The sequence below is a fragment of the Stegostoma tigrinum genome, chromosome 2 (genome assembly GCF_030684315.1).
Source record: "Stegostoma tigrinum isolate sSteTig4 chromosome 2, sSteTig4.hap1, whole genome shotgun sequence".
In the NCBI taxonomy this organism is placed as follows: Eukaryota; Metazoa; Chordata; class Chondrichthyes; order Orectolobiformes; family Stegostomatidae; genus Stegostoma; species Stegostoma tigrinum.
In genome coordinates, this window is record NC_081355.1 from 35,774,585 (window position 1) to 35,799,606 (window position 25,022).

Below are 25,022 nucleotides of genomic sequence, written 5' to 3' on the forward strand. Positions count from 1 at the left end.
ATCTGTGTTATAAGGGTGCCTAGTGATTCATTAGTTTCCGCACTGCTCATTTCTGATGAGAGTAACCCCAATGAAGAAATGACGTCAGCACCGAAGATTTAAGTAATTAGTTCTACTTGGTTTGTGAGCAATGATCCTTAAACTGTTATCCAAACTCCTCACTTGAGTTGTTTCAGAAGTTTTATATCCTAAGATCTGACACAACCCACTGATGTTCTATTACTAAATGAAGTTATATTATTTACTTGTATTCTTGCATGAGCTTATTATGTTGGATGTTTTATTTTGCACAAATATATAATTTTAGTTCGATCTAATTACCTAATAGACAGTTTTTAACTAGTTAAATGAATAACCGTCACTAGAAGATGTGTTAAGATTGTAATTCCAATGAAAGCCAGTGAAATGTTTTTACTACTTGAATTTTGCAAGCAGAAGATGAAATTCTGAATTATTGATGACAATGTTTCTTCAGACGTTTGCAGACCAAGTTCTGGGTTATGTAAAGTGGCTCATACCACTGTCAGTGGCAATTTCCTGTTATGGTGGCCTCAATTCATCCATCATCGCATCCTCCAGGTAATTCTGAAGTTCATTGAGTTTAGTTAGGGTAATGGGCAATGGACTGCAAACTGCATAACCTGAGAGATAAGAGGTTGTTATCTTCACTTGTTTGGAAACTTTACATAAAATAAATACTCGATTATTGGTGAGTCAAAGGGAAAATAAGACTTGCATTTATGTCATGTCTTTGATGACCTCAGAGGTGTCTCAAAACACATTTTACAGAAAGTGTCTGTTGTAAGGTAGGAAGTGCTGGCCCAGGATCAAACACAGTGCTAAGCAGGGTCAAAAGAAGGTGAACACCCTGCAGCGCGCTGCAAAGGTAAGTGCCCACCAACATTATCGGTACCATGATGTCTCCTGCCTGTAGACATCTGGAATGGCTGCCATGGAAAGCCATGTCTGGTCCACTCAGTTCCTGCAGGTATGCACACAGACCATCACTCCATCTCTAGCCTGTGATGGCTCAGCATCAGTGTTAAGGTGAAGAAAAATAAAACCTCAGCTTCACCCCAGATGCCCCTTCTTCTCAAGGTGAAATTGTGGTGCTAGTAGGCATTCATAGGGAGGAGGGAAAACAAATATTACCCTAAAATATTCCTCTCAGGACATTCCAAAGATGCCTTCCTCTCCCTCTCCCCCCTCACTGTGATTCCAGAATCTACAGAAATCCAAGCCAAGGAGAGCACCTGGGCAAAGACAATCTCGGTAGGCTTTGGCTGTCTAGGCCCAATTGCCCCTGGATACAAACAGCCACATACCCAGGTTGAGAGGGCCAGTTACAGAGCAGATTCCCTTCATCCCAGTTGCAGAGCCCAGGACAACATTTTGATGTAATCGGAGTGGAAAAAAGATTTTAAAAAATTACTGACAGCACCTAACTGGTACGGGTGACACTTATTTCATTCTAAATAAACCTATATTTTTTGAAATTAATGTTCACTTACACTTGTCAGATCTGGTGAAGTCACACCCATTTGAGATATGAGCAAGTCTTCAGACATCCCAAGGATGAAAGAAGTAACTACCGAACATAGCTCATATCTCACAAGCAATCAACTTCTTAACTGTTGGATTGTTGACTGCAGCCAAGGTGTTGTACTTCAATGTTGACAACACTGAGACTGACAGCAATGTGCAGGGATAGTTGTAGGACCTGACCTGCACAGGTTACATGTAAAACACCCACCTTATGAGTAACAACACAGAATCCGTGATCATTCTACAGATTTCTGCAAGCAGTGTTTCATTCTATCTTTCAGCTTTTCATGATAGCACATTGCCTTTCTACAATGGGAAGTTCCCATCTCCAATCTGTCTTCTAATACATTGACCTGCCAAGATAAGCTGTACAAAGCGCTGCTCTCTCAGTCTAAGCACTGTTCTACAGGATTATCTAGGCAATTTAACAGTCTAAGCAAAGTTGAGGGCCAACCAATGAGGGAAGAGTGAAAGGGAGATGCTTCAGGATTGCACTTACCCTGCCCTTCCTGAGGGACTATACTGTGGAAATGATGGAAACATTGAAAACCATCTAACTTCCAGACCGTACAATGTTACTGCCCTGTCTCCTTGACTCTGCTCTCTGTTGAATGGTGAAGTAGGGCTTGTAAAATGCAGATTCTTGACAATGAGATAAGCCAAAGATGATCTGCATAGAATCACATAGGTAAGTGAGCATTTATCAATCAACAGAAAAGTTCAAGGGGTGCAGAAATAAACAGGTCACTATGTACTGTTGACTGACCAGGGGCTGCTTGCCATATAACCTAAAGAAGTTACATAAGAAAGGAAATGCAGACCCAGCACATTCAACCTGGAAGCAGGGTTCAGTTAGGTTCAGTCTGACTTCTTGCATTCAGCAGACCATAGCTCTATTGTGGCATGTTAGATATCCAATCTGGTCCTCATCCTTGGAGGAGGAGGAGGATTCTCAATCCACTATATTCTCTGCAACCATCACTGTTTTACCCGCTCCAGTTGTGAAGGACACAATGTATTACACGGCCTTTTTCGACTGAACTGCATTCCCTACCGGAGCAGTCAAGGTTTCAAAATCTCATCTTCAGAAGGCCTGGTAGGTTCGGGCTATGGTCACTCTCTGCCTCCTGGTGGGATCTTCATCTGCTGTTTCTTGTTCTGGAGGCTGTACAGTGCACTAGAAACTGGTTTGGTCACAACAGTGGAATTGTTCTCTTTTGTCTGATTTTCCAACAAGGCCGTGGGGAATGCTCCAACTGTAGGTTCTGACTCAGATGTGTGACCTGCTAATCTCCGAGAATTGAACAGCATATCAGTAATTCTACTCCTGATCCTCTACATCAATTATTATGAAGCGCTGTGTTGTTTTAACAGCCCTGTAGAAGCTTTACAAGGAGGCCAATATCATGCCTTGATGTGGAGCTCTGAGCTGTGGACCTTTATCCAGATGTATGTTGCAGATTGAAAGTGCTACCTCTACACTGGGGAAACAAAATTCAGGCACCTGGGGAGGGAATGCTACCAAAAAGGTCCATTCTTGAGCATTACAGACCTCACTTTACATAGTTACAATTCACAGTGAGAAATTGGCAGCTCTGAAGCTGTGTCTTCTGGTATCAGGTATGAAAAATGATACACAATTGGCAAACACAAGTGAGAGTTTTGAATTTGCCTCTGCATGACTTTGTGCATCTGACTCGACAATGGGTTGGTTGATGCAAAGTATGTAATGGCTCTAATTTATAATGTTAATTCTGCAGGAAAAAAGGAATGGCCTTTCAGCTTCACTCTGTTTCCATTCATCCCCTTTATACAACTGTTAGTAAAACCAATCTACTCCTGACCTGAGATGTTGGGAACTGCAGATGCTGGAGAATCCAAGATAACAAAGTGTGGGGCTGGGTGAACACAGCAGGCAAAGCAGCATCTTAGGAGCACAAAAGCTGACGTTTCGGGCCTAGACCCTGTGGCTTTGTAAATTGCCATGCCCATGTTGGCCATACGCTCTCCACATATTGAGGCCAAAGTGATTGACATCTGTGAAGACACCTCTCCCCAATCTTCACGCCTATGCTCTGAGATCCCAACTTTCTAACAAGAATTGTCACTTTTCACTATCATCATTCCCTCAGTGACCCAGTTATGTGAACGCTGTACCCAGATTTCTGATTCCTCTTTTCCACAGGACTCCATGGCTTCCTCTCTCAGCTCACTGATTGGTGATACCAAAGCCCCTCAAGACTGACTGTGGTCCACTCCCCTTTCCAGACTGACATGTGAGGATAGCCCTGATAGAGAACAACTCAGCCCCTGGACTGGTGCCTTCATAGCACCATGCCTGATGTAAATGGTAGCCTGGACGAGATGCACTTGACCATCTGATCTGACAGTGGCCCAATCCCAGACTCTGGTAGGGCCAAGTGCCAGACTAACAGTTGCCAGCCCTGCCTTGTCTGAGATTTTTCCAACGCCTTGACTGAACCTGGCAGTACCCCTGAGTGATCATAGTCCCCCATTGACCCACGAGAACTCCTGTGCCAGGAGCTTCAGACAAGCCCATTTTCACAAAGTATTTGCTACATAAGTGGCTGGTACATGCTGTAGCTGTGACATTGATATAGTACAATGTAATGAAGCAACATGTCTGCCCCTGGACTTTTGAACTGTAAAAAGCTACCTAGTTCTTCCTCTTTAATAAAATCAATGTTAGCCAGAGAGATTTGGCAGCCTCCTGGTAAGAGCGAAGCAAATGAGTGTCAAGAAAGTAAACAAAGCATAGTAAAAGATGTTATGTATATGTTAATGGAATGTATGTGTCCTTGTGGACAAAGTGACCTGGCAGAGGTGATATGAGAGTTGGGCCAAAGTAGCCATGATGATGTGGGGATGCTGGTGGCTGGGCAATGCCTAACTGAGTAGATAAAGAGTGGAGGGTGAAGAGAAATGGTTGTGAAAACACAGTCGCAAAAGGCCTGAAGAAGTAAGCAGGGAGTTGCTGCCACTGACTTCACTCTTTCATATTGGGAATGGCACTGTACAGTTTCTCAGGGAAGGAGGGGGAGAATTGGGTGCTGCATAGAAATAAACTGAAATTAGCTAATAATGAGATGGAAAATGCATTTTAAATAAGCTGACAACTTATCTAACAATATCTAACGAGATTGTGAACTCACCATTTAAACTTTAAAGGGAAAATCAGAAACATTTTTCTCAATGTTGAGAAACTTATTTTTTTTTCCATGCTTTCTGAATATTATTGCTGTCGCCCACGCTGCTTAATGGAGTAGAAAATGCTGCCCATTTAGTCCTTAACAACAGGGCTCAGGAGTTGTACTGTTTGACTGGAGAGTTTGAGATCCCTGCATCGCCTTTCTTAGAGAAAGGCTACTTTGTTTAAAAAAAATCGGTCAAGTGCAACAATCTCAAAACCAAGCCGGATTTTGAATCTTGCTGGTTTGCAGAAAAGGCACTGAGATGTTATTTGCAGTACCTATAGTGTAACTAAATGAAGATTGACAACAATCAAGCCTAAATCTTAGGTAAGCACATTGAAGCTGTTTGGTGCTTCGAAGAAGACACAAAAATAAAAACACTGGCATATTATTAACCATCCCTTTTATATGCCTCACTTGCCTTTTGTCTTTCTGGGTTCTGTCTCTACCTGTCCACTCACTCCCTTTCACCCTTCACCCGTGATCATCAACGTAAATAACACCTTTTCCTGCCTTAAATCACTTCTGAAGAAGGGTCACTGGATTTGAAATGTTAACTTCATCTCCACAGAGGCTACTAGATGTGCTGAATTTCTCCAGCAGTTTCTGTTTTTGTTTAAAACAAAACATGTATTCACTTTCGATCACTGGAGAAGCACTTAAAATGGAGGTTTTGCGTAGAAATGCACCACTATGAACTTTCTGACCTGGGTTGATGAGATGAAAGATTTCTGTGACAATAAGGAGTGTGGGAAACCAAGGGTGTGCATGGCATATAACTACAGGGCACTCCACTGTGTTGATACAGCAACTTCACAACCAAGACAATAATTCTTTTTGTAAACATTTTTTAGTGATCAGTTTTTGGACACCATCGGTGTTTGTTCATCTAGATTTGATGGTTTTATTTACAGTTATTTGCAAAGTATCTTAGAAATACTGTCTGACTTACAGTACAGTTCAGGAATAGGTCCTTCAGCCCTCCGTGCATGTGATGACAATGATACTATTCTAAATTAATCCCATCTGCCTGCATGTGATCTTTATCCCTCTATTCACTGCCTGTTCATGTATCTGTCCAAATGTCTCTTCAATTTTGCTATCATATCTGCTTTCACCTCCCCAAGCAGCATGTTCCAGGAGCCTACCATCTTCTGTGTAAAAAAAACTTTGCCTCACACATCTCCTTTAAACTTACCCCCATTCACCTTTAACTTATGCCACCTAATGTTTGACATTTCCACCCTGGAATAAGACTGATTGTCCACCTTATCCATGTCCTTCTTAATTTTTTATACTTCTATCAGGTTGCCATTCATCTTTGGATGCTCTGCCCTAGTGAAAACAATGCATAGTTGTCCAACCTCTCCTTATGGTTAATACATTCCAATCCAGGTAACATCCTGGTAAATCGGCATTTCTCAGCAACAAACCCAAACAAACAGACAAAACGTGCCCAGAAACCATAACCACTCTCCCCTACATCATAGACATTTCGGAAATGACTACCAGACTACTCAGACCTCTTGGCATCACGGTAGCCCACAAACCCACCAACACACTAAAACAGCAACTAATGAACTTAAAAGACTCTATACAGACAACAAGCAAAATGAACATCATTTACAAAATACCTTGCAAGAACTGTGACAAACACTACATTGGACAAACAGGCAGAAAGCTAGCCACCAGGATACATGAACATCAACTAGCCACAAAAAGACATGACCCACTATCACTAGTATCCTTACATACAGACGAGGAAGGACACCACTTTGATTGGGACAACACATGCATCCTAGGACAAGCCAAACAGAAACATGCACGAGAATTCCTAGAAGCATGGCATTCCAATCAGAACTCCATCAACAAACACATTGATTTGGAGTCCGTCTACCACCCTCTGAGAAAAAGAACAGGAAATGACATTAACCCAAGGAAACCTAAGCAGATAAATAGAAAGTGGGACATAACACCAGCACTTCACCGGAGGCTCACTGATGATGTTACCAAGAATGGTGACGAAACGTCTGAAAACGAACCTTCCAGCTCAGCGAGCAAACTTACATCCAGAACCTCAACCTGAGCTACAAATCTTCTCAAAACTCGCTATGTTGTAATGTTGTCTGTGTTGGTAACATTTTCACACCCCTTATGTCCACTTGTACTGTAGGCTTTACTTTGTCGCTTCACGTGAAGGCCATCTACCCAGTGTTCTCTGTATGATCCATGTTCTAAGGTATACCCCGATTCCAGCCCTGTGTTTTAATGTAAGTAAAATTAAGAATTATTTTTATTACTATGTTTTGATAATATTAAAAAATGTCAGTGAAACTTATTTGAAGACTTCTATGTGTTAAATGTGGCACTCTTAAAAGATAGAATGACCATAACAAAACTGAGGTTGAGTAAATCAAAGCTCTTGTCCTTACTATCTTGTTCAAAGGGATACAGGCTCAAAAACCATAGAAGCTGTCTAGCTGCCCTCTCTGATTTTAATGCTGTGGAGTTTTCACAGTAAAGGTTTTGAACCTAGATTTTCTTGGAGTTGATTAAACTCTGAAGGAATGCAAAAACGGCAGAAACCAAACTTGGGTTTCCTGCTATGTTGTCTGAGAGGGACACAGGTTGAAAGTCCTGAGGGAAAATAGAAACTCCTGTTAGAAATCTGCTGTGAAGTCAACTGCTGTTCCTATTGAGATGTCAATAAGACAGGCCCACTCATGCTATCGATAACGGAGGCTTTCCTTTACATCATCAATAATTGTCCAGCGTAATGCAGACATGAGTCTTGCAGCAAGTCGAAGTTTCATGCTTGTTAAGTTTAGGCCTTTTATTTGTTTGAACCTATAAGCTTGATAACAGAAAGATTGGTGGGTGGACTCACGCCCTTACGTTTATATTCTTTTTCATATTTTCTCCCCAACATTTCACCTCAACTGAGCATTGGAACGTGCTCCAGATTTCTGTCTGTGCCACTCTCTGACCAGCTATGCACTGTAGGCAAAGTTGTCCTCCTCTCTGGGATGGACTCCGGCCTCTCCTCAGCATTTATTCTGACACTTTTGTTGAGTTGGGAATGACAGCAGGAGGCGGATTGCAAGTGCACACTTCTGTTGCTGTGGATCTCACTCTTTGCAGTTTGGAAGATATCTGAAAAACATTTGAGCATTCTTTTGAACACACTCCCCTTTCCCCTTTAACACACTTCTGGTTACATATTGTTTTAACTTCCAAGTGAATCGGCAATTAGTGCTCATCTTCGTAGAACAGGTTATATGCTAACAAGTCCACAAATAAAAATCAGTACACACTGTCAGACTGTCTGAGTTCCCTTCGTTTTGTCCATGAGCTTTATTGTGTAGTATGCTGTACAAATATCAAAAAAATTACCTTTCTAAACCATAGAAATCTAATTGAAATGGTTTTCACTCTTTTTTTTATATTGACTGTCATGGCTTTTGTTTTGTTATCTAGGGAGGGATGGCTTTAATCTTTCTCTGTGTGGAAGATATTTACAACCTCATTAATTACTTCAGTTTTAACTATTGGCTCTTTATTGGCCTATCAGTTGCAAGTCAGATTTATCTGAGGTGGAAGTTCCCTGATCTGCCAAGACCTGTAAAGGTAAGAAGCATTACTTAAAATGACACTGACTGACTTTTTAAAAATCTCTTTTAAAAGCAAAATGCTTTGGATGATGTAAATCTGAAATAAAAACAGAAAATACTGATCCGCTCAGCAGGTCTGACAATGTTGGTTGGAGAAAAACATGGTCAAATCATTGACTTCTTGTCATCACTGTTTATCTGTTTAAGTCTCTGAAAAGTTTCTAGTTGTGTAAAAAGCTCCATGCAAGAGTGTGGCACAGAGCTGCTCCAAAGTACTATCAATGTTACATTGTAACTGTCCAGACATTTATTCAATGTTACTATTATGTTGCACCGGAATTGAGCAGGGTAATGTCTGCAACTGATTATAGTAGCGTTACATTGTGACCATCTAATAGATGGTCTGATCATCAATACTGTTAATATTATATTGTAACTGCAGGAAGAGGTATTGTTCCCAAGTATGATCAGTGTTCAATCCTCAGCTGAGGGTCTGTTAATGGACATAACTATACTAGCCTGAAGAAAATTTATTTTTTACTCGTTTGTTACATTCAGACAAGTAGAGAGTATTCAATCATTGATATATCCTGTGGGTGAATGATTCAAGAGGTGAATTACTAGCCGGAGAACATCCAGCCTCCCAATGGCTGTAATCACTGCAGTATTTATCATTCTGGACAGCATAGGCCTTGAGATGGGGGTGATGGGGAACCCCATGTTGGCAGTGTGACTTAAGTATCAAGGGGAGGTAGCTAAGCCCATACTTATTGGATGATTTGGTTAATGTCTTGCACTTAATAAGATCATGAGGAGTAGGAGCTGGTCATTCACTGTCTTGAACCTTCTCTGTCATTCAGTAAGACCGTGGCTGATATGATTATGGCCTTAACCTCACTTTGCTGTATCCTCATCACAGCCTGTTCTCCTATTTCTGTTATCAGAAATATTGACTGAAATATGGTTAGGTTCTTAAGTCATTAATACAGATTGTAAATACACTAGTACTGATCCATATTTGTCCATTTACCCTAAATTTCCATTTCTTCCTTGTTTGCTAATTCATGTTAATATATTGCCTCAAAATCATGAGCTCATAACTTGTGTGGTTCTTCTTTTAAATGGCACCTCATTGAGTGCCATTTGGAAATCAAATATGTTCCAGTGACAGATTACCCTTTATCCACCCAGCGCGTCATATTCTCAAAGACCTCTAGAAAAAATGTCAAACACCTTCCTAAAACCGCCTTGTTGACTCTGCCTGACTGTATATTGTGATTTTCTATATTCTGTTACTCTTTCCTGAAAAACAGATTTTAGCATTTTCATGAATTACATTTGTGATTATTCCAATCTTTCTGGAAAATTCTGGAAGAATACAAACAATGTATCAACCTTCTTGCAGCCACTTCTTTGCTAACCCTAGGATGTCGGCTCTCAGTTACAGGGATCTTAGATTTATAGAATCCCTACAGTGTGGAAGCAGGCCATTCAGCCCATCAGGTCCACACCACCTCTCTTCAACACCATCCCCAACCCAGACCCAGCCTTCTGCCCTATCCTTTTAACCCTACATTTCCCATGGCTAATCCACATAGTCTGCACATCCCTGGACAGTGTGGGACAATTTAGCATGGCCAATCCACCTAATTCAACCTGTAAATCTAACTTGTCACCTATAGTCTTACTGGTTCTCCTAGTACTTTTTTTCTACAATTAGTCTCTGTTTTAAGTTCCTCACCTTTTGCCTCCTGCTTTACTTCAGTTCTTGGGATGCTTTTTTATGTATTCTGCAACATGAAAATAAGTAGGAAAGGAAGGTATGAGGAGGACATAAAGAGTCTGCAAAGTAATGTAGATAAGAGATGGCATACCATAGGGAAAATTGTGATGTTGTGCACTTTGACATTAATTTGAAAAGGGCATATTATAAAATTGGGGAGAGAGATTGTAGATTTCTGTGATAGTGTGACCTGGGTGTCTTTGTTATGCATAACAAAAAGTAATCATGCAAATACAGTTTAATCAGGAAACCAAGAGTAATGTTAGCTTTTATTGTCAGTGATTGGATTATATAAATAAGGAAGTCTAGCTGCAACTGTACAGGGATAAGACCATATATAGGGTAGTGTTGACTGTTTTTGGTCACCTAAGGAAGGATATACTTGGTTTGGAAGCAGTTCAGAAAAGATTCAGTAGGCTGATTACTAGGATATCGAGATTGTCTTGTGGGCAGGGAATGTAGGCAGGTCTGGCTCATCGAAGTTTAGAATAGGGGGTGAAATTGTTGAAACATATAAAATTCTGAGGGTGCTTTTTTAGGTTAGATGCTAAGAAAATGTCTCTTATGTGAAAATCTAAAAAGTTTAAAAATATGGGTCTCCAGTTTAAGATGGAGATAAGGAGCAATTTCCATTCTAAGAGCATTCATGTCTGTAATTCTAACCAATAGAAAGCAGTACATGCATACAATATTTTGAAGGTTGAGTTAGAGAGGGTTTGATCTACAACGGACTCTAGCATTATGGATGAAAGGCAGGAAAGTGGAGTTGAAGTTGCTTCAGAGTGGTCATGATCTTAATGCCTGGAGGTGTAGGTTTGAGAGCCAAGTGGCCTATATCTGTTCCTAGCTGTTAAATTAACCTGTTTTCCAATTCCTCTTTGGCCAACTCACTTCACAGACTTGTAATCATCTTCTAATCAAGTTTAAGACACTAGTTTTGGATCCACATTTTTCACCATGAAACTGAATATAAAATTTAAAAGTGATCATTCTTAGCCAATGGATCCTTCATTATGAGGCCATTAGTTAATTGTGACTTCATACACGTTATCAGGCCCATGTTAGCTTGCCGCCTGGTTGGGTTCCAGAACATATTATTGTAAGAAATTGTTTTGAAAAAGATAACAAAGTAGCTGCCTTTTCTAGTTTGTGTGTTGCAAATGTTTGTTTCTTGTCAGGCAAGAAATGAATGTTGTCCGGGCTTTGTTGCATATCGGAATGAACCAGCTAATTATCTGAGGAATTGGAAATGTGTGCTGGACACTGAAAACCTTGTTGAACAGTCTATGCCTGATCTTATTGTAGAGGAAAGCTATAAATGGTTGTGGTTGTATTAATTTTGAAGCATCTAAACTGTCTCTGGAGGACAGATCTCCTGTGCTACATACTGGCATTTCTGATAATGTGATGTCAGAAAAATGCTGACAAGGTTCTTTAAATTGACCCTTAAGGCTGAAAGTAGTTAAAAGTGCTCCAGCCTTGATATTGGGATGCTGAAGCTTTTTTCCAGCTGGCTTTAGTTTCAAAATCATTTTGGGTTCTGAATACTAACTCTGCTTCTCACTCTATAGATGCAACCAAACCTGCTGAATTTCTCCAACATTTCCTGTTTCTTATTTTATCTTGCAAGTCATTAATGAGTCCAGTGAGTAGTTGAATCCCCAGTACTAATCCCTGTCAGACACCACTAGATCCAAACTGTAAATTAGAGTATCTGCTCATTATTCCTACTCATTATATCTCCTGCTTTTTGGTTAATTTCCTAACCAAATCAATAATTTGGCTTCTGTCTTTTATGAGGGACTTTATTGAGCGCTGTTTGGCAGTCTGTATAAATAACATCTATAAATGATCGCCTGTCTAATACTTCAGTCATTTCTTCAAGAAATTCAGTTAGGTTCGTTGGGCCTGACCTACCTGTTACAAAGTCAAACAGCTATAAAATTTGCAGCCATCTTCTCGTTAATTATAGGCTGTAGTGATACCCTGCTGACAACAAATGTTGGGGTAACTGGTCTATAATTCACTCATTTGTACCTCTCTCCTTAATAAGGGAATGACATGAGAAATTTCCCAACTTATAGGTAATTTAAATGAAAGGACCTTTTGAAATTGATGGGGTGAAGAGTGGTACAAGTGAAATTATTTGATTTGTTTTTTAATTTGAAAAAGCTAGTACATAGCCCTACTTGATAGAATTGTAATATCACAACAATATATATTGTGCATCTCTACAAAACTCTACCAATAATTTATAATTTTATTGCTTGTTATTTTTTCCAGCTCAGCTTGTTTTTTCCCATTGTGTACTGCTTGTGCAGCTTGTTTCTCGTGCTGATGCCCCTCTACAGTGACACCATTAATTCCCTAATTGGGATTGCAGTCGCACTGTCAGGAGCTCCAGTTTACTTTTTCTGCGTATACCTCCCCATTGAGAAACGACCCAAGTGCCTTGAAAAACTGTTATGTAAGTTCTATAGATACCTACTGCTTTTTGGTATAAAGGCTTATGTCTGCCATATCCACTATAACATTATGGGAAGAAAGTGGTTTATGAGTAAGTCTGTAACTTGTGTTACATAGCTTATGTAGTGGAGCAACTGGAAAGTATGTAGTGTTTGTATCATTAACTGGGGTTTGTATGTTGCAACTCAGGTCAATGACATGGTTGATCTTTTTTATGCATAATTGCTTTTTTAAAAAGTTGCATTTGTCTGTGTTTTTGAGATGTTTGGGGGTTAACTCTGTTTCTCTCTCTGCAGATGCTGCCTGGGTTTCTCTAGCATTTTCTTTTTTTATTTCCCATTTAACCATCCACCCATCTACACTTCAACCTACATTGGCTCCTGGTCAAGCAACACTGCGATTCTAAAAATCTATAGATAAACCCTTCGCAAGTCCATCTGCTGAAACTGTCTTCATAGAACATAATTATGATCAGGAATAGACTGTAAGATCATGTGAGTCTGTTCTGTCTTTAAGATTGTGTTTGACCCACACTAGCCCACCCAACTCCCTATATGTCAATTAGTGTCCAAGGATCTACCAATTCTAATCTTGAATATACTTAACAATACTTCTCTGGAGTGCAGAATCCTAAAGATTCATAATGCTCTGACAGAAGACACTTATTCCCATCACAACCCTAAATGGTCCTTATTATAAGACTATGCTCTCTAGTTCTGGATTGCCAAGCCAGGGGAAAGCCCCTCTTGGGATCTATCCTCTCAAGTCATCTAAAGAGCTTACGATTTTCAAAAAGATCATCTCTCATTCATCTAAACTCTAGAGGATATAGATCTAATTTTGCTCCATATCTATTATCCCTAGATTTGATTGTATTAATATTCTCCTGACCAGTCTCTGATTATACATATTCAACAACTTAAGTTTACCTGCTGCTTGTATCCTAACTTTTACAAAATCCCATTCAACTATCCAAATAAAAGAAATATACTGGAGATGCCGGAAATTTGAAATAAGAAGAGTAACTCAATAGGTCTGTCAGCTTTTATGGACAGTGAAACAGAGAGAATGTTTCAAGTCAAATATACAGCCTTAAAACATTAACTCTTTCTTTCTCTGCAGATGCTGCCTGGATTTCTCTTTTGATTTCCCTTTCAACCATCCACCCATCTGCACTTCAAGCTATATTGGCTCCTGGTCAAACAATGCCTCAATTCTAAAATACTCCTCCATACTTTCAAATCCCTTCCCAGTTGCAGGCCTGCAATTCATCTACGTAGTTTTGCTCCTCCAACTCTGGTCCCGGACGCACATCTAATTTTAATTGCTTTCCTATTCTTGCCCATTTCAGTCCCAAGCTCTGAAATTCCCCACTAAGCCTCCCAACCTCCTACCTTTCTCACTTTTTATGAAGCTCATTAAAACATGCCTCTTTAACAAGTTGTTGATCACATGCCCTGATATCTCACTAAGTGGATAAATGCTATTTGATGATGCTTCTGTAAAGCAAGTATAGGTAGTTTTCTGATTGTTGCATTCTTGTGTGACCTCACAATATACAAAATTGTATTATAGGGAAATTGCTATACCTGTACAGCAGAAAGTTTGCGTTATCCAAATAGCATCCACTATTCATAAATTGCATTACAGCTAATCAACAAAACACATGTTATAACAGAACTACCTTGTAGGATGTTTTTCTTACTGCACTAAAATGGTAGGTGAATGTACATTGTTATTGACCTTCATTGCTGCTGTTTAATCTAATTGAGCTATTATCATTGTCTTGCTGTAACTCATGTTCATCTTTTCCTGAGCTCTGATAATACAATCAGATCAGCTATTATCCATCAATTGTTCATGGATTGTGTCGATATCCTGAATCCCATGTAACTATGGACTTTTAGGCTTGGTGGTGATATAGCCAGAATTATTTTTTCTCAGATCATCGTGACTGAATTGCAGCTAAGTTTGTTGAAAGAGCACAGATTCGCTCTCACCCCCTCTCTCTCTCTCCCATCCCTTGTTATTTGATGTTCTTTTGTTGTTAAATATGAACCTGATACACATACGTTAACATTGCAAGTGGGTGGCTGACTTTTCACAATAATAATCCTAAGTGAAAATGGTTCCAATGTTATTTTCATTTTTCATCAATATTATTATTCTGCAAATATTGAATGGATAAAATTGGTTTATGTTAGACTCTTAGCTGATTTTTCAAAGCTCCCAATCTTTATTGTTCCCACTGAGATTCATAAAACAAAATGCAATCCTTTTTGACGTCTTCATTTTCTAGTTTTATTGTGTCTTTTACTTGGTTTAAAATTGAACATTTTGGCAATACCAAGTCACAACATTGACAAACGTTGATTTTCAATCTGCAATTTCCATTACTTGATTTTAATACTGGAGACATTCATATACTAAAATAGTTTTAAGGAGGAAGAAGCATGGACTTAAAATAGCTGCAGGAATCTTGTGATCAGAAATTAAAGCAAGTTCAGGAAACCAGTGTTGAATAAACAAAATTATCTGGAGTGAATTACCATTATTTTTATGAACATTGAAACCAGTCTGCTGAATGAGGTATCAAAAGACTCATATCACCTACATGTATTGCATATGAAAGGTCACCTGCAACAATCCATCTTTGAAGCACAATGAACAGACTCCAGAAGAAACAAGTGAATCATATTTAGTAACTACAGAGAGTTAAAAATAAATTGGTAATAGCAAGGACTGGAGAGTTTTCACTGTACTTCTCATCATCTCAAGAACTAATAGCAGTGATAATTGGAGGAAACACACAATTACTCAGAACTCAAGGATTTTCCAAATTTCACAACTACTGCAGATACAAGGCATCAACTAAACAGTCATGGTGTCAGTTTCAACTACAACACAAGGACTGCAAGTACTTTTTATACTGTATATTCTTGAATTGAGTTGAATTGAATTAGTTTTATTGTCACATACTCAAATGAATACAGTGAAAAGTTTACAATCACTGCATCACAGCGCCATCTTAAGAACAAAGATACCCAGGTACAGAACTTAAGATCATATTCTTGGGAAACAAAAAAGATAGAAAAGCAAAGAAATAAGTAGTTCAGCATTATAGGTCTTAGGAATAAATTAGAAAAATAAAGAATTAACAAGCTCAGAATATCAGTCTTTCTGACCCTGTCCTTGTCAACACCTAACCTCAAGGAAGATCTCCGCCATCTCACTGCCACCTGCACCTGACCCACTTAACATAGGAGTCGCCCCAGTTGAGGCCCATTTTGCTGACATCGCTAAGCCCACACTCCCCGCTGCAACTAAGAGTCTGGCTGTGCTGTCAGGCAGAGCTGCTGCCAGGCCATTAGTCCCACTTCGGCTTCAGATGTTCTTTATCTTCATATTGTATTAGACCCTCTCCCTCTTTTAAACTTACACTACGTTGGCTTATATTTTGCATGTTACATTTTATTATTTTTTGCAGTGTTAGTAAATAACAAAATTCCTCTTTATTTCACATGCAATTGGTTCCTTAATTGTGACCATGTGACTACATTTTAATTGACGTGATGTAACTCTGCACTAAGAGTTAAAAATCTTCCTTGTGGCTAACTGAGGCTTGTGAAAAGAGAGGAATGGATTCACTCTGCCTTACCTAGTTGTAACAATGGAAATTAAAATCTCAGCAGATGAAAAATCATCTGATTTACTGTGAGCCTATTTTAGGGTCCTGGTATATACCAATTTCATCCTACAGATTTTATGTATTTAAGTCACATAATATGTTTCTTGTTTTGAGTTCAAATTCAGATATCTAATAAATTTGATTAATAATATTTTTCCAGGTATCTTCTCTTTGCAAGCTCAGAAATTGACAATGTGCTGCCTAACAGAAAATGAGCTTAGAGATGCCAAGGAATCTTAACGAAAATCTATTGGAAACTTCCACATACATGGTACCAGACATGGTTTGTGCAGATGCCCAATTCTTCTGTTGTTAAACCAATGTGACACATCACTTGAATCTAGCATACTTTAAGTTTGACAATCAAAATGCTACATCTCATTTCTCTTGTATTAATTATTTTGGAAGACTGCTTTTTCCCCTTTTTGTATAAGTAAATAACAGACTTATCATAAACATTGGTGCTTTCATTTTGAACTGTGCATTTTCTCCTGCAGTGGAGTCTATCGACTTTGGTCACTTGCTGGTGGGTTTAATGATAATGTAAGTCCTGGACTAGTATGAAAGCTATTTGGAACCATGCAGTGGTGGAAAGCCACAGTAAAACTGGGAATAATGATTCATTGGTCTGCAGCATTGTCTAATAGAAACAGGAAACTTTGGATTACTTCCCCTTCTTTCCTAAAATTTCACCCCTTGATTCTTGAGGTGGCATCACTCTTTCCCCCTTTCACGACATTCTGCATAACTCACAATAACAGACTGACCCAGTTGCCATTTAAAATGATTTGCATTGAATGGTATCTTATTAAGATGTAAAATGAAGAATACCTGTTACAGTTTTCCTTACTTGTTTTAACAAATGAGCTGGTCATTCATAAAATTCTGAATCTATTCAATCTGGAGTGGGCTTATCCAGAATATTGACACTGCCTAGTTCTCAATACATATTCTGGAAAAGTCTGTTTCAATAATTACTTGTCTTAGAAGAAACTCAGCAGATTAGCATAGAAAAATGCTATAAAACACAAAGCACAAGAAAATTCAATTAAAATAACTGAGGGAAAAGGTTCAAAGCACAGAGCACCAGATTTGCACACATTTGTCCAGTCAATACATTCCAGTAAAGAAGGGGATTATGTGGATCAGTCGAGGGTAGTCAGTTAGAAGGAGAGGAGAAATGTTTACAATGAGAAAATGCAGTTTGTATGTAAACTTAAATGTGTCTAAATTGCAACTCATCAAATGACATTCACTGCCTGATCCTGTCCCCATCCAGTGCCCACACGAATGCATGTTCAACAGGTGTCACAGGAGGTTGATCAGGACAAAAAGTCTTGGCGGTCATTCCCTTTCCTTGGAACCAGAGCTACTGGGTTATCACTGTTACAACCCTGCTGAAATCAGCTAATTCAGCACTGTGACTGAACCTATTATTATAAGATAATGAAAAACAGGGAAAAGTATTCATAACATCCTGTTGCAAAATTGATAGGACCTAAAATATTTTTGCTAATTACAGTTGGGTTTGTGAGGCTGTCAGGAATGTTACAATGGCAGGGCTCAAGATCATAAATACTGGGGAAATGTACAACATTACTACATCTGAAATAAGGTGTGTTTTAAAAGAGAAGTTCTATTGTGCCATTGCTCAACAATTTTTCAGCATTTAACAGTTTACAGTTCTATTTGTGTCTATTATGTAACAGGCAGAAATCTTATGAGCTGCAGTAGGGTACTGTCACTTGTAATAAATTGTTCTGTTATTTCAAGATCTGTGCGTTAGGAGCTTTCGGACCAAACACACTATTCTTTTTGTGTGTGTTCAGGTCACAATTCTACAAATCTTCCTGTACAATAGAGCCACTTCTCATATCCAATTCCTTACTCTGTGATAAATCTGTGTTACAACCTTCTGACCCTCAGCTCCCTCCAATCTACTTCAATATAGTTTTGATGTAAGTTGATTTACTGATCTTGTGACGCAAATTGATTCTTCTTTTGTATGCCTTGGTCAAGTTTATTCTCGATTTCATTCACCAGGATTGGTAATACATTGTTTAAATATGTATTTTCTGTTAATCCAGTGGGAGGTGATTTTGATTTGTCATCCCATCTACTCCTGTCCTCATAAACGTGTGTAAGCAGGGACATTCAGTTTGAGTTCAGTCTATTAATGCCTGATTTGCAAATTTCTTTTCTGGTGTCTTGAGCTATTTTGACACTGTCCCACATTTAGGCTGGGTATATTATGTGATCCATAAACTGAATGCTTCAGACTGTTCACTATTTGAGTCGAGTCATGAAGTATCCGTAGAGATTGTCTTTTTGTTTACAGGTAACTCTTCAAATACACATGGTCTCTGTTTTCTATATCTGTACCTTTTAAGTATCAAGTGTGAAGCAATTGTGCTGATGCTTTTTGTATTGTAACGCATTTACTTTACTAAAATTGTTGCAGATTCCAGGGAAGCCAGACAAGAATATTATTGGTTGTTAACAAGTTTAAGAATTTACTGCCAGTTTTTGCTATGTAATTGTATTTTCATATTGGTTTATCTGATTGCAGATGATTGCAATGTCTTTTTGTCACTACACAGTGCAATGACTTTTTTAGATGTGTACAAATAGTAATAAAAGATTGTAACAACATACAAGTGCATTGTGTCATAAGTATTAAAACAGTACTTCAATGCCAAGCTATTGGTATTTAAAACATCTGTTACTTTCTCTCTTTTGCTTAAAGGTAAATTTTGAATGTTATTTCCATGAATGGAAATGTAAATTCTCAATGGTTCATGCAGGTATGTAACTGTATGCCTTGGATTGCACCTTTCCTTCCTGGTTTTCTTTTGTACCTTGATGCATTGGAATTATGCAGGTCTGGCCCTTACCCAGATGGTAAGTAAAAGCAGAAACTGTAAAAAGAGGTGCAGTGAACCAATAGCGCAAGGTAACACTGAACCAAGAGGGCAAGGTAACAACAAATGCAGCAGGTATCAATCTTTCTGCATTAGGGCAGGCTACTCGCCTGTAAGCAAGTCCTACCAAAGCAAGCCTGAGGTCACCCACAACTGCATCATCAGCACAAGATGATTTTTCTGGGTTCTAGTTTCTGGATCAAATGTTATTGTGATTAAGATACTCAAAAGAAAATTCCTATGAAAAGAACAAAAATTTCATTTCTAAATACAACAAACAGGAATCTCCGTTTCCCAGCATGCTGAACCTGCATGACTCTTAAGGTTGTGAGGGCTTTCTTCTTGGCTGTTTTGAACCTAAAGACATAATTAAATATGATTAAATATTTGTGCTTCTGCTTCAGGTTTGCTCCTACATTACCACCTGCTGTGCATTGTTCCATGCTGTAGGGCTGCATCAAATAAACCCTGAGGTGTACATAATTGGCATAACATTTATAACCTATTTTAGAAATATTTTGAATTTTGACAATGAGGATCATAAAAGTTGAAAAGCATGTACTCAGTTTGAGTTCTAAAGTGCCTTACAAAGTGAATGAACGTACCACCAATAAAGCTAATTCATGCGTCTAGACTAAGACAAACATGGAACTCCATGTTCGTCAACCTGCTGGAGATGGATTCAACAGACACGTAGTGGGACTGGTAATCACCACATCAGCCAGCACATCTAGCATCAGACTTGAAGCAGGAAGAAGACCAAAAGATCTTAAAATAAGTTTACGGCAATTCGGGCAGTAAGAGATCAGGAGGGAGATGTGTGGATGGATTTTCAAAACCAGTTAGAAAGACTCAAAGTAGGGTTATCATACTGTGTGGGTGGGGGGATGGTGGTATATACTCTAACGTGTTCAGAGTGTCCTGCACAAGAAATATAGCCACCTTCCAGCCTTTTTATCAGTGGCATTAAGGAAAGTGCGATTCTTATTCTACTCAGTTTGCTTACAATAAATGTATTTTGTTTTTTAATTCATAGAGACATGGTTGTCACTGGCTAGGCCAGCATTTATTACCCATCCCTAGTTGCCCTCGAGAAGGTGGTGGTGAGTTGCATTATTGAACCACTACAGTCTATGCACTGTAGGTAGACCCAAAATGCCACTAGGTAGGGAATTACAAGATTTTTGACCCAACAACACTGAAGAAACGATATATTTCCAAGTCAGGATGGTGAGTGGCTTGGGGGAGGGGCAGCATGCTGGTGGTGATATTCCCAAATATCTGCTGTCTTTGTCCTTCGAAATGGAAGTGGTCATGGGTTAGAAGCTGCTATCTAAGGACCTTTGGCGACTTTCTGCAGTTCAACTTGTAGATAGTACACAGGGTGTGATGGAGGGAGTGGATACACTGGCAGTCAAACTGGCTGCTTTGTACTGAATGGTGTCAGGCTTCTCGATTGTTGTTGGAGCTGGACCTATCTAGGCAAGTGGGCAGTATTCTATCATACTCCTGATTTGTATATTGTAGATGATGAATAGACTTTGGGGAGTCAGGAGAGGTGAGTTACTTGCCACATCATTCCTAGCCTCAGACTTGCTCTTGTAGCCATTGTATTCATGTTGTATGTTCAGGTGAGTTTCTTGTCAATGGTAGCCCCAGTGATGTTGATAGTCAGGGATTCAGTGATGGTAACACCATTAAATGTAAAAGGGACAGTGGTTAGATTGTTTCTTATGGTAATGGTTATTGTCTGGCATTTGTGTGGTGCTAATGTTACTTTCCACTTGTCAGCCGAGGCCTGAGTATTGTCCAGATTTTGTTGCATTTGAACATGGACACCTTCAGTACTCCGGCAATCCAGGATGACTGACAGACGTAGTAGTTGGAGAACGTTCAATAATGTTGAGAAAACTGAAAGGAGAAGGACAGGGAGTGTAAGAAGATCACAAGGAAATCTTGTCAGACTGGGATGTTTAAGATCTCTGTATATTCAAACAAACTACATTGAAAGTATAATTAGTGAGCTACAAATTTTATTTCTGAAATTGCACTCTCCCTCTCCCTCCCAGAACCTGGCGTACTTTAAAGTTGCAAAAACAACTATTTCTTGCTTTTCTAGGGAAAATCCCCTTCCTCAAGTCTTTGAGATTAATATGATGTAAGAATCATGCCAAATGAATTATCTTTGTTTTATTAGAAGCAGAATTATCTGTGGGATAGGAACTAGAAAGTGGTTAATAGGTACTTATCAGGCTGGGAGAAGTGGAGTTCCCCAGGGAATGGTACTGGGAATGAAAACACAAATTGCTGGAGAATCTGATGGTCTGGTAGCATTGATGCAGAGAAAACAGAGTTAATGTTTCTTGTAAAGGACATTGACACCTGGTGGAGTAGGTAGATAAGTAACAGATGGATTTCAATGCCAGGAAGCGTAAGGTGATGCACTTTACTTTGTACAATCTCTCCTATTTTTGTATCAAAATGTGCTATTCTAAATGATGTGCAGGAAGAGAGACACCTGGTTATGTGTACATAAGTGTTTACGTGGCAAGACAGGTGGAGAAAGCTTTCAAAGAATGCTTACAGTATTCTAGGCTTAATTGATAGGTGCATAGAATTCGAGAGCAACGAAGTTAGAACTTATATAAGATGCAGGTTAGAACATACCTGGAGTTTGTGTCCAGTTCTGAGTGCCACACTACAGAAAGAATAAGAATGCATTGAAGACAGTGCAGAGCGTGCTTATAAGAATGGCTCATGGGATGAGAAACTTCACAGCTACAATACAACAACCACGAGGATTAAAGACCCCATTCCCACAACATGCAGAAAAAACATGGTTTGCAAAATACCATGTAAGACTGCCACAAATGTGACATCAGACAGACAGGAAGGAAACTAGTCAGAATACATGAACGTCAGCTAGCAGCAAAATGGCACGATAAACTCTTCCTAACAGTGGTACATTTAGACAATGAAGGCCATCAATTTAAGTGGGACAAGGTAACCACCGTAGCCCAAGCCAAACATAATCACGCACGGGAATTCCTAGAGGCATGGCTCTCCATCCATACTTCAATCAACAAACATACAGAATTGGACTCCATATACAAACCCATGCAGATCAAAACCGGAAATGACACTACTCACCATAACGGACCGGACTGTATAAATTCCAAGCAGAGTAGAATAACTGATGATGTCACCAAGCATAGTGATGAAAGTTTTAAATTGTTTTGCAAAGGAAGCAAATGCAAAGTATGAAAAAAACATTTTCACACAGCTGAGTGGAGGCAAGTTCAATTTAGGCGTCCAAGGAGGAAATTGGGTAATTGTTTTCATTTAAATGCCTAGGGTTACAGTGAATAGGCAGGAGATTGTCACTCAGTCAAAAGCTTAGAGAGCCAGTGCAGACACTGAGCCGAATGGCCTCCTGCACTCTACCAATTCTGTGACTCACAGCTTGAAATCATTGAATGAAGACAGATTTAGTGTTAAGATGCAACGACCTCAGCAATATATTGGGTACTTCTCATTGTCTCAAACTGATGGGATTAACATTCCTAAACAGCTGATATTGAAGGCCTAAACTTCATTGCAAGTTGAATATGGGTCCCTGGGATACGGCTGTTTGCTTACCAAACCAAACTTGTGAGTAACAAAGTAATTAGTCAAAATCAAGGTCAGGCAGGTTAAAAAGCTCAATGGCCAGGATTTTCCATTTTGGAATTAAAGTACAATGATATGTATTTTAAACAAAATCCCATATTTCAATGCCTAGGCCAGGTTAGCTCACATGATTTCATACTGCATAGACAATAAGTGAGAAGTAAAATGTGTAAGTGACCTCGTGAATCATGCTGTGAACAAGAAGGAAGGTGTTGCCCTGGTGTGACCTTCTGCGATAATCGGTCCTGGTGCTATATTTACAAATGTTGTCTGTGCATTTCAATCCTGTATGGATTATCATGACACAAGATTCCTGTTTTGTGTACAAGGAACTATATGATTGGTCAAGCCTATGTATGCACTGGCATTCACGTGAACACATAGGCTCCTCTGACAATAAACATAACCAACTTTTACCGAGATAGGAGAAACTGCAGATGCTGGAGAATCTGAAATAACAAGGTGCAGAGCTGGATGAACACATCAGGCAAAGCAGCATCAGAGAAGCAGGAAGGCTGAGGTTTCGGGCCTAGACCCTTCTTCAGAAATGGGGGATGGGAAGGGGTTTCTGAAATAAATAGAGAGAGGGGGAGGCAGATAGGAGATGGATAGAGCAGAAGATAGGTGGAGAGGAGACAGACAGGTCAAAGAGGCTGGGATGGAGCCAATAGAGGTGAGTGTAAGTGTGGAGGTAGGAAGGGGATAGGTCAGTTCAGGGAGGATGGACAAGTCAAGGGGGCGGGATAAGGTTAGTAGGTAGGAGACAGGGGTGGGGCTTGGGGTAAGACAAGGGGTTAGGTGGGAGGAAGGACAGGTGTGGGAGGCAGGGACGAGCTGGGCTGGTTTTGGGATGCAGTAGCGTCCTCACATATCACCCCAACAACCTCTGGATCCAACGCATCATGCTCAAACATTTCTGCCATATGCAATCCGACCCCACCACTAAAGACATTTTTCCCTCCCCATTCTTATCTGCTTTCTGGAGGGACAACTCTCTCCGTGACTCCCTTGTACGCTCTACACACCCCGCCAGCCCCATCACACCCGGCACATTTCCTTGCAACCACAGGAAGTGCTACAACTGCCCATACACCTCGCCCCCCCCCCCCCCCCCAACTCCCATCCCAGGCCCCAAGAAGACTTTCCACATCAAGCAGATGTTCACCTGCACATCTGCTAATGTGGTATAATGTATCCACTGTTCCTGTTGTGGTCTCCTCTACATCAGGTGAACCATACGGGGGCTTGGAGACCGCTTTGCAGAACATGTACGCTCGGTTCGCAATAAACAACTGCACCTCCCAGTCGCGATCCGTTTCAACGCCCCCTCCCATTCCGCAGACGACATGTCCATCCTCGGCCTCCTACAGTGCCACAATGATGCTACCTGAAAGTTGCAGAAACAACAACTCATATTCCACTTTGGGAACCCTGCAGCCCAATGGTATCAATGTGGACTTCACAAGCTTCAAAATCTCCCCTTCCCCCACTGCATCACAAAACCAGCCCAGCTTGTCCCCGCCTCCCCAACCTGTCCTTCCTCTCACCTATCCCCTCCTCCCAGCTCAAACTCCACCCCCAGCTCCTAACTACTAACCCCATCCTGCCCCTTGACCTATCTGTCCTCCATGGACTGACCTATCCTCTCCCGACCTCCCCACCTACACTCACCTCTACTGGCTCCATCCCAGCCTCTTTGACCTGTCTGTCTTCTCTCCACCTATCTTCTCCTCAATCCATCTTTTGCCTGCCTCGCCATCTCTCCCTATTTCTTTCAGGACCCCCTTCCCCTCCCCCATTTCTGAAGAAGAGTCTAGGCCCAAAATGTCAGCCTTCCTGCTCCTCTGATGCTGCTTGGCCTGCTGCGTTCATCCAGCTCTGCATATCTACCAACTTTTACCATTAGGTTTGAATTTTATTTGCATAAACTTATTTTCATTCAGTTGGGGGATGTGTAAAAGCCTCCACGCTGCTAAAACACAGATAGATTGCTAACTTGGCCAAACAGGAAGGGATGCTGGGTACATTGGCCAAGTGAAACTCTGAAATCACAAAACACATACACCAGACACAGTGCGCACACAGCAGCCACATGCCAGTGACATTACTGTAATATAAAAGGCAACA

General features: G+C 40.0%; 1 protein-coding gene across 10 annotated transcripts in view; it reads left to right on the top strand.

The window, feature by feature from the left end:
* si:dkeyp-120h9.1 (Y+L amino acid transporter 2-like) overlaps positions 1-18,924 on the top strand; it is a 158,172-nt gene extending 139,248 nt beyond the window's left edge. For all 10 annotated transcript variants that reach the window (XM_059653405.1, XM_059653404.1, XM_048555870.2 and 7 more), the window contains 5 exons: positions 476-579; positions 6,931-7,027; positions 8,235-8,384; positions 12,435-12,618; positions 16,466-18,924. In XM_059653405.1, coding sequence (XP_059509388.1) covers positions 476-579; positions 6,931-7,027; positions 8,235-8,384; positions 12,435-12,618; positions 16,466-16,545 — 615 coding nt within the window. In that variant the 3' untranslated portion in view covers positions 16,546-18,924. The remainder of the gene's footprint in view (positions 1-475; positions 580-6,930; positions 7,028-8,234; positions 8,385-12,434; positions 12,619-16,465) is intronic.
* The last annotated feature ends 6,098 nt before the right edge of the window (positions 18,925-25,022 follow it).